At 46.5% G+C, this 10345-nt stretch overlaps 2 protein-coding genes across 3 annotated transcripts in view; both read right to left on the bottom strand.

The window, feature by feature from the left end:
• The window catches only part of MX2 (MX dynamin like GTPase 2), a 49916-nt gene extending 45345 nt beyond the window's left edge, over positions 1-4571 (bottom strand). The window contains exon 1 of one of the 2 annotated variants that reach the window (XM_017880218.1): positions 4426-4571. The gene's annotated coding sequence lies outside the window, so the exon portion shown is untranslated. Of the gene's footprint in view, positions 1-3557; positions 3582-4425 lie in introns of those variants that run through there. The other variant, XM_017880222.1, reaches the window with a different exon arrangement.
• Positions 4572-8428: 3857 nt separating this feature from the next.
• The window catches only part of FAM3B (FAM3 metabolism regulating signaling molecule B), a 51082-nt gene continuing 49165 nt past the window's right edge, over positions 8429-10345 (bottom strand). The window contains exon 8 of the mRNA XM_017880241.1: positions 8429-9005. Within this exon, the coding sequence (XP_017735730.1) occupies positions 8916-9005 (90 nt within the window). The 3' untranslated portion in view covers positions 8429-8915. The remainder of the gene's footprint in view (positions 9006-10345) is intronic.

Here is a 10345-nt window from a genome sequence, read left to right as displayed (position 1 = left end):
AAATAAAATTTCACTCAAGAACATATCCATGGATTTATTTAACCTCCTTAATATAAATAAATTGTGTTAAGATTGTATTAGTCTTGTGAATATGCAATCACAACAAATTACCTTGCAGAAGTCCAAGCTAGTCAAATTTGCTCTCCTGGTGAATCCAGAAGCTCTCTCTTGTTCAAGAGTGAGACAGACAATTGTCCTGTCCTCCCTTAGCCTTGGCCTTGGCCTTGGGAGGCTGAGACTCTGGCCAGCTTGAGCCATGTGGATCCTGAGAGCGCTCCTGGGTAGGCATTTGCCCCGGTGGAACGCCTCGTCAGAGCAGTGCACAGCAGGCCCCCGTGGAGGATCAACACAGTGGCTGAACACCGGGAAGGAGCTGGCGCTGTAAGTCCGGACGTCTGAAACTTGGTAAGACTGGTCTTTGGAACTTGCTCACTCCATTTGAGTGGAAGCGTGGCCTGATCACCCATGGCGTGCCTGTACCGGCACTTTGGCTTTTTTTTTGACTTGACTTGAATTAATTGCTTGATATTTTGGTTTAGTTTTGTTTTTGACTTGAATTGCCTGATAAACAGGCGTGCCTTTATTGGCACTTTGGTTTTGGTTCTGATTTTGACTTGGCTTAAATTGCTTGATGAACAGGTGTGCCTTTAGCAACACTTTGGTTTTAGTTTTGATTCTGATTTAGTGTAAATTAGATGAGTGAGTGATCTTTTACCCTGTCCTTCTTGTAGTGTGAATGTTGTTTTGTCTCAAGAGAAAAATAGGTCAGCCACAAAGTAAGCCCACTCCGCTAGGAACTCTGTTAAAACATTTCAAAAGAAAATTTCAAAAGAAAAAAGGAAAGTCATCAAATCATCAAAACTTACTCTATTAAAATGCATGTTACAGAACCTTAAGAAAGGTTTTGCAGGAGATTATAGAGTTAAGTTAACCCCTTAGAGGTTAAGATCTCTGTGTGAATTAGAACTGCCCTCTTTTGGTGTTGGATGGCCCACCGAAGGAACTATAGACAGAGAACAATTGGCCATGTATTTAAGGTGGTGACGGGTCGGAGGACAGCCAGTGTACCTAGATCAATTCCTTTATATTGACTCATGGTTAAATATAGTATAGACAAAATCAGCATAAATTTGGCCCTGTTTAACAGCTTATTGCAGAAAAAGCCAAAAGGAAAAGTAAGAGCAGCTTCACCAGCAGACACAGAGTTAAAAAAGGGAGTCCCAGAAAAGCAAGAGAAGCCAGTTTTGCAGGAGCCGCCAGAGATAATAGAAATTCTTTCTCCATGTGTCCCAGCCTACCCCGCTTTACTGAGGCCAACAACCCCCTCAGAAATGAGATTCAGGAGCTAACACGCCCCAGGTCTCACCTCGAAGGGGAGGATCGGAGCCTCGAGAGGCCAAGGAAGGAAGTCAAGATAGTCAAGTGGGCCATCTCAGATCTGGTCTTGCTCGAGCTATGCAAATGCCTCTCAGGGAGAGGCAAGGACCTGTCTATTATAATGACCAGGCCTACATCCGTGGGAGCAACAGACTTTCATCTATCAGCCCTTTTCAACCATTGATCTACTAAACTGGAAACATCCTGAACCCGCCACCTTGCTCCCGGCAGCTAGAGCCCTGTCGAGCATGACTGTGTAGAGGTGTTGGACTCAAGTTTACTCTAGCAGACCTGACCTCCGGGACCAGCCTTGGGCATCAATAGACTAGGAGCTCTACGTAGACGGGAACAGTTTCATCAACCCACAAGAAGAAAGATGTGCAGAACATGCGGTGGTAACCCTGGACACTGTCGTTAAGCTGAGCTCATTGCTTTAATTCGGGCCTTAGAACTCAGTGAAGGTAAGACTGTAAACATTTACACTGACTCTCGGTATAATGCCTGTTTAACCCTCCAAGTGCATGGAGAATTATATAAAGAAAAGAGCTTGTTAAACTCTAGGAAAAAGGGAAAAAAAACCCAGAGAATGCAACTCAGCTTCAGCGTTTGCAGAGGTACTGAGAAGAACTTCTGCAGAAGCTAAGAGTTGGTAGAAAAAAGCAATTAATATAAGAAAAGATTTCGGGAATGCTTCAAGGAGCTGACAAAAGCCTGAGTCAGTTTTAAAAGAGCCTCTATAAAGCATTCTGGCTTTACACCCATTTAACCCTGAGGCTGCTGAAAATCAGTATATAGTGAATACTTCATTTGCAAAGCAAGCCCAGGGTAACATCAAGCAGAAGCTGCAGGCATGAATACCACCTAGTCTAGAAAAGTGGCCACCAAGGTGTATGTTAACTGTAACCAAGGAACAAAACTGGGAAAGAGCAAAAGAGAAAGAAAGACTAAGCGTTAAAAAAAAAAAAAATTAGCAATGTACGGGTTTAACACAGATTTGATCCTAGGTCTTCATTTAGAAAATAGTTTCCAGCTATAAAAATGTAAAACCCTCATTATAAATATATTACTAGGAATAGAAAGTTGCTTGCTGCTCCCCTGTGTGTTACGCTTGCTGCTTCAAATGATAAAAGGTTTTGTAGCTATCATGGTTCATCAGAAAACTTCAGCACAAGTGTATTACATAAAACACTATCACTCTGTCTTGCAAAGAGACTCAAAAGTAAAATAAAAGTGAGAACTCCCACTAATTAGTGAAAATTCTCAAAGCGGGGGATAAGGGAGGAGACCACTACTACTCCTGCTGCCCTCCTCCCCCCCACCTTGCCTAGTTCACAAGACAGGAGGAAAGAGAGAAAGAAACAAAAGTAAGATAAATAGCCGACAACCTTGACACCACCACCTGGCCCTAGGAGTTAAAAAAAGTAGTAATAATAACATCAACCCCTTACCTAAACTACTTGTGTTATCTGTAGATTCCAGACACTATATGAAGAAAGCATTGTAAAACTTTTTGTTCTGTTAGCTGATGCATGTAGCCCCAGTCACGTTTCCCACACTTGCTCGATTTATCACGACCCTTTCATGTGGACCCTTTAAAGTTGTAAGCCTTTAAAAAGGCCAAGTATTTCTTTTTCAAGGAGTTCGGCTCTTATATGCGAGTCTGCCTACGCTCCCGGCCGAATAAAAAACCTCTTCCTTCTTTAATCCTGTTTCTGGGGAGTTTTGTCTGCGGCTTGTCCTGCTACAGTACCATTGCACTCCAGCGTGGGAAACAGAGCAGGAAGACCCTGTCTCAAAAAAGAAAAAGAAAAAAAAAAAAAGAAAGAAAAAAAATTGCACATCCGAAGGGAGTCAAAAGTGCTTCAGAGGGTGGGATGGGGGTGGGAAGTAGAGCAGAGTAAAAGGAGGAGAGGGTGCGAGGAAAGATAGCTTGGAATGCTGATCTTTTTAAACTGCTACAGACAACATTCTAAATACAAAATAAGAATGAACAGTGTTCAAAAGGTGTCATTAAAGCCGAATGGGGTGGCTCACGCCTGTAATCCTAGTGCTTTGGGAGGTTGAGGCGTTAAGGACTTCTTGAGCAAGTGAGTTTGAGACCAGCCTGGGCAACATAGAGAGCCCTTGTCTCTACAAAAATAAAAAATAAAATAAAATGAACCAGGTGTGGTGGTGCCCACCTGTAGTCCCAGCTACTTGGGAGGCTGAGGTGGGAGGATCCTTTGAGTCCAGGAGCTTGAGACTGCAGTCAGCCATGATCACACCACTGCACTTCAGCCTGGGGAACAGAGCGAGACCTTGTCTCAAAAAAAAAAAAAAAAAAGAAAGAAAAAAGAAAAAAGGAAAAAAAAGGTGTCATTGATACCATCATGTCTCCTTTCCACTCTGTATCAATTATAAAATGGACTTCAGCCCCCAGAGTGCAGGCGATCCAGGGTGCAGTGGTCCAGAGTACTGGAGTTGGCCCCTACTGGCTGGGAACTGGCCACGGTGGGAACATTCACACCATGAGAACAGAAGAGAATCCGCAAAGTCTAGAAATCAGGCACCACCCTCTGCCCTGCCCCACCCTGCCCCATGACAGCCAATTTCCCAGCATATGATCGTCACCAAGGTCATGTCAGAGCATCACAAATACCACAAAAGAAGGAACACTTGAAGCCCTCCGAGACAGCTTTTGGGGCACAACGCTCCTTATTCAACCCCCAGACTTTGTAGAACGCTGAGCAAAGCTGTCCTAAAAACCACCCTTTTGTGTTCACCCAACTTCTGGCCAGATCAGGATGGAGGCCACCCTGTCCCCAGGACCAGCCACTTCCCCTCCAGAGTCTCTCTGTGTACAGGGCTACTGTGGGCTGGAGGCAACATGGGCCCTTTCTGCGCCTCACACCAGAGGCAGCATCAGAATCTTATCTTTACGGCTCCTGACTCCCAGCACATGCCACGCTCACCAAGCAGATGTCATGTCACTAGGGAAATATTTTTTAAACGCGCATCTGCTGTGCATCAGACACAAAGCAGCCCTCCCTGCACTGGCCCCGTTCTTACCGCTGCACGTCCAGGATGGAGAAATCGTCTCTTCCCTTTCCTCTACTTCACTTTTATGTGGCGTGTGAACCACTCCCTCCCCTGCTCCGTCACCAACAAACAGGGAGAGAAATGAAACTACTTGATCTGGCCACAGAAATGAAACTGAGTTATCAGCGTGCTCTCCAGATGACTCAGAGAGTGGTCCTCAAACTCGAGCTGCATCCAAATCCTGGGAGAGCTGTGGAGACGGGATGGCAGTTCCCCCAACCCTGCCGGAGAGTCTGATCTATCAGGTCTGGGCTGGGCCTGAGAATCAGCATTGCTAACAGATTCCAGGGGAGGCTGGCATGGGGGCAGCTCAGAGCGGCTTGGTCACTGGAAGGCTCTGCCATAACAGTGCCATCCAGTACCACCTGTGTGGCTCTGAAATGTGATTACCGTGACCAAGGGACTGGACTTTGAACTCCATGTAATTTGAATTAATAGCCATGTGTGGTTCGGGTATCAGACCTCACAGATGCACTGCTGTTACAGCCCAGGGACATGCTCTCAGGTACATGATCTGAACGCGCTGAACTGTCCTGCTTAGCTTCATGCCTGAGCCGCACCTGACAAATGTCACGTCTCCCCTCGTTAGGTGCGGAAAACCCAAAGAAGGAAGGTCAACAGTTTTCTGCAAGCTCTCCTTTCCACCCGTGATCCTCTCCCAAACAAAAATCGACTTCACGCATTAAAAAAAAAAATCCTGAGCACCTCTTTGCTAAGTCATTGTCATGACTTCCCTTGAGCACAGGCTCAGCTTTACAGAAGATATTTAGAAACTTAAAAATATTTTTCAAAACCTGGGCATTAGAAATATTAATGCCAGATCGTCGTCAGGATCACCTATCCCTGAACCACTTCTCTTCCCAAGAGCCCAGGGACAGATGCTGAGGAGTGAGGGGAGGAATTTGAATCTCACACTCGGCAGCGTGATATGACATTTGGTTTCACTAAGAATGTCTTTCACAACAGGGCCTGGACCGGCCTCCTGCTTCAAGGAAGTCACAAAGAAAGGCCTCAGAGAAGCCGGACAGAGGGACATGAGCAGTTTGGGCCAACTCAGGGGACCCTCCACCCTCTGTCAAAGCAGTATCCCCCGCCTGCACGCCCCTCACCAGCCACCCTGGGAAGGACCAGAGGTGCCTGCGCATGCAAACTTCAAGGACAGGGTTCTTGTGTTCTGAGAGCTAAGCCCTGAGGGTGAATGAATGTCCCACGCAGCATCCAATCACAGAGGCCGAGGCCGGGGCCAGGGCTGGAAAAGATGCTGCTGCTCGGGCCTTGGTCACAGCCGCCGGGTGGAGATCTTTCCTCAGCTGCACATCAGGGAGCGTTACAGTGTGCAGCTTGCTAAAGAGGTGAAGTCCAGAAGCCCCAGTGCCCGCCTCCTGCTCTGGCACACTGACTATATGGAAAGCACCAAGTTTCTGGCCACCTGGAAGCACCTGCAGCACCTGGAGCCGTCTAGGGCCAGCATGCTCTCCCATGGCCTCTGCAGTCAGTAGGAGAGATCAAGCATTTAAATGCTTCCCTGGATTAACAGGACAAAGGCAATGGTGAAGTGCTGTAGACAAGCAGGTTCTTACCTGGGGTGTGTGCCTCCCAGCAGAGCACAGGAGCAGCAGGTGCACCCTGGAGTGGAACTCCACCCTCTCATTGTCCGTGTGACCTGGCTCTTCGTTTCTTTTTTGTTTGTTTGAGATGGAGTCTCCCTCTGTTGCCCGGGCTGGAGTGCAGTGGTGAGATACCTGCTCACTGCAACCTCGGCCTCCCAGGTTCAAGTGATCCTCCCACCTCAGCCTCCCAAGTAGCTGGTATTACAGCAAGTCCCACCACGCCCAGCTAATTTGTTTTGTATTTTTAGTAGAGATGAGGTTTTACCATGTTGGCCAGGTTGGTCATGAACTCCTGACCTCAAACGATCCGCCCATCTTGGCCCCCCAAAGTGCTGGGAATTTGGTTGTGAGCCACTGCACCCAGCCTGGCTCTTTGGTCCTTAGCCTCTCTGTGCCTCACCAGTTTCATTGGGTTAAATCATCATGATCCTGTCACAGGGTGGGTGTGAGCGGTGACCAGCAGGGTCCATATCGGGCAGGGAATGTGACTCTGACGTGGCCAGCCCCCTTGCATGGTGTCCACTGGTGGGGGACTGGGCTGGGGGCTGGCAGTGCCTAGCACCTTCAGAGATGGAATGACAGTCTCCACACTGAAGACCACATTGTAGGGAAACATCAACAGGATGTGGAAATGAATGGCAATTCACAGTCCTGTGCCCCGGGCGCAGATGCAGCAGTGATCTGCAGGGACAGCAGAGGTCCAAGGGGCCATCACTGGGTAGAAGGGGCTGTGGTCACAAGAAATTCACAGCCCAAAGCTGAATCCCTGGGAGATGCCTGGCCAGGAGTGCCCCTGAGGCCTATTCCATGACAGTGAACTAAGATCAACGATGCTACAAAAATATAGCAATTTCGGCCAGAATAAAAATGTATTGCCCTCCTTTTTTCATACGCAAAAATGTCTATGCATACCAAGAGCTTAGCACTTACCAGGGCCTATATTAGGTTTGTGGGGCTGCCATCACGAAGAACCACACCTGAGTAGCCTAAACAGCAGAGGTCTCTGGTCTCACAGCTCTGGAGGCCAGAAGTTCCAAATCGTGGTGTCAGAAGGACGGTGCTCCCTCAGAAGTCTCTAGGGGAGACGCTGTTCCAGGGCTCTCTCCAGCTTCCCATGGTTTGCTGGTGACTTGGGGTGTTGCTTGGCATACAGGTGCATCATCCCAGTCTCTGGGTGGGTGTGTCCAAATTTCTCCTTTTTATAAGAACACCAGTCCTGATAGGTGGGGGCCCGCCCACCCTACTCTAGGACCACTTGATCCTTACTGATGGCATCTGCAGTTAACCTGTTTTCAAATAAGGTTGCATTCTGAGATCCTGGGGGTTAGGACTTCAGCAGATGAAATTTTGGGGGATACAGTTCAGCCCCTACTGGGATCTGAGCCATGACCCCATTCAATGGTTTGCAGCCTTCCTTGCAGACACCAGGCTCCCTGAGGGGCCTCTGGCCAGGGCAGGGCTCGTAGGCTGGGTGATGCTCCTCCCTGAGCTAGAGCACTGCTTGGCTCTCAGCAGTCATCAGGTCATTGCATCTCCACTCACAGTGGCCACCCCCTTCCCTGGAAGAGGGCCATCATGCAGCCCACAGCCACACTGCCCATGGTTTGCTGGGGCCCCTGAGGGAGGGGTTGACATCCTCTGGCCTCACTGACCTGGCGCCTCCCATGTTTGGGGCCTTGGGATGTGAGCAGGTGGGGCTGACACATCAGACCAGGAGCTTGGTGAGGCTTGGAGGCTGGATTTCTGTTCCCTCCCTGGCTTTCATACCTGACAGGGGACACCCCTTCAGCTTGGCTTTTCACACCTAGGGCTCAGCCGTGGCTGGCCTGTGGCCACACTAACACAAACAAGAAATCAGTGCTCTTATAAGCCACTGAGACTTGGGGCAGTTTGTTACTGTGAGAATGCTGGAAATCAGGGTGCCATGTAGCACCATGTTTTAAAAGGAGTCCTGCCAACAAAATGCTTGGAAACCATTCATCTATCCCAACTCTTTTATTTTACAGATGAGATATAGAGGCTCAGAGAAGCAGTATTAACCTGGCACCAAAGTCTCCTAGCTCTTCTGGGGCCAGGCCCGGGAAAGAGGTGAGAATGGACACCTGGCACCGACTGCTGGCCCCAGTGACTCTATTTTCTTAGCCCCGAATCACACATGTCATCTGACTCACCGTTTCAGCACGTGTGGAACATCCTGGACTCTTGGATGTACTGCTGCATCTTCTAGAGAGTGAGGCATTCGGTTGCCCTCCCGAGAGCTCAACAGCCTGGCATGAAGGCAGGGACTGTGTACTGTACCGCCAGTACCAGAGGTGGGAGGTACCCAGAGTTGTGGAATGAATGAATACATTCACAGGCCCACAGGAAGACTGCAAGAGCTCCACTTGAGTTGAACAAGGACGTTACCTAAGCCCTCAGAACTGCTGCTAATTCTCCCAGCAGAAGGAGGCGACTGTCGGAAACTAGGAGGTGCTTGGTGATAATGGAATAAAGGTTTTCTCTCTGCAGAGCTGTCTGGACCACACAGGGGTCACACTTAGATGTGATCATAACATAGCTCCACCTGGACAAGCTGCTTCTTCCAACCCTCTTTCCAGCTTGAATCACATCATTACCTTTAAGAATTTCCATTCGTTTTAGTTTCCTGCTAACTGACATCTTCACTATATAAAATACTGGTATAAAAATACTGTGTACCAAGATTTGATACAACTAGCAAATGTTCATTGGTTTACAACAAACCCAAAATACTCATCAAATATGGACTGTTGGATTTAGAAAAATAAGATTGTTGAGCGATTCCAGCTGCATTTGTTTATACAGAACACATTTATTAAGGACCCTGCAGTGTCAGCTTGGTTCTTTGGGTACGCAGCCTTCTATCTGGATCTCTGCAGGCCAGCCAGAATATCTGTTGTTCTTAGTATCAGAGTGGTTGATCTGTGTAGAGAAAAGAAGAGTTTTATTTATTCATTAATCTAATAAACAAGTATTTAATCAGTGTCAGCTGTGAGCAGACACAACCACTTCCTAGATGTGAATTTGCTCCAACCAAAAATGGGTGTTTGATTTCCAATACATTTCTTAATAATATATTTTTAAATTTAAATTAATATATAATAGATGTACATATTTTTGGGGTATATGTGATAATGTGATATATCCATATCATGTGTAAAGATGAAATCAGGGTAACTGGGATATCCATCACCTTAAATTACTTTTTCTTTATGAGAGGTACATTCAAATTATTCTCCTCTATTTTGAAATGTACGATAGATGATTTTAAACTATAGGTGCTCTAATGATCTACTGAACACTGTGTCTTATTTCTTCTAACTGTATATTTATACCCTGTTTTTTAATAATATTTGAAGCAGTTGTTAATACAGCTGTAGAACTTTCTGCATGATGGAAATATTCTATAATCTACCTATTTGGTGGAGTAGCCCATAGCCACGGTGGGTTATGGAGTACAGATGGTCCCCAACTCATGGTGGTTTGACTTTACAATGGTGCAAAGGAGGTAATGCATTCAGTAGAAACTATACTCCGAGGACCCACACAACCATTCTGTTTCACTTCCAGTACAGTGTTCAATAATTCCATGAGACACTCAACACTTTATTGTAAAATAGGCTTTGTGTTAGGTGATTTTGCCAACTGCAGTCTACTGTTAAGTGTTTTGAGCATGTTTAAGATAAGCTAAGCTAAGCTATCATCTTTGATAGGTTAGGTATGCTAAATGCATTTTCTATTTACAATATTTTCAAATACGATGCTTTTATTGGGATGCAAGCTGAAGAGCATCTGTACTTTAAACGTGAATAGTGCAACTGATAAACCAAAAAAGTTTTAATTTGCTGAAGGGCAACTTACCTTTCTTTTTTTTTATTTTATTATACTTTAAGTTCTAGGGTACATGTGCACAACATGCAGGTTTGTTACATATGTATACATGTGCCATGTTGGTGTGCTGCACCCATTAACTCATCATTTACATTAGGTATATCTCCTAATGCTATCCCTCCCCCCTCCCCCTACCCCACGACAGGCCCTGGTGTGTGATGTTCCCCTTCCTGTGTCCAAGTGTTCTCATTGTTCAATTCCCACCTATGAGTGAGAACATGCAGTGTTTGGTTTTCTGTTCTTGTGATAGTTTGCTGAGAATGATGGTTTCCAGCTGCATCCATGTCCCTACAAAGGACATGCACTCATCCTTTTTTATGGCTGCATAGTATTCCATGGTGTATATGTGCCACATTTTCTTAATCCAGTCT

Source organism: Rhinopithecus bieti, unplaced genomic scaffold, assembly GCF_001698545.2.
Source record: "Rhinopithecus bieti isolate Rb0 unplaced genomic scaffold, ASM169854v2 scaffold_11744, whole genome shotgun sequence".
Classification (NCBI taxonomy): domain Eukaryota; kingdom Metazoa; phylum Chordata; class Mammalia; order Primates; family Cercopithecidae; genus Rhinopithecus; species Rhinopithecus bieti.
This window is presented reverse-complemented; position numbering and strand designations above follow the sequence as displayed.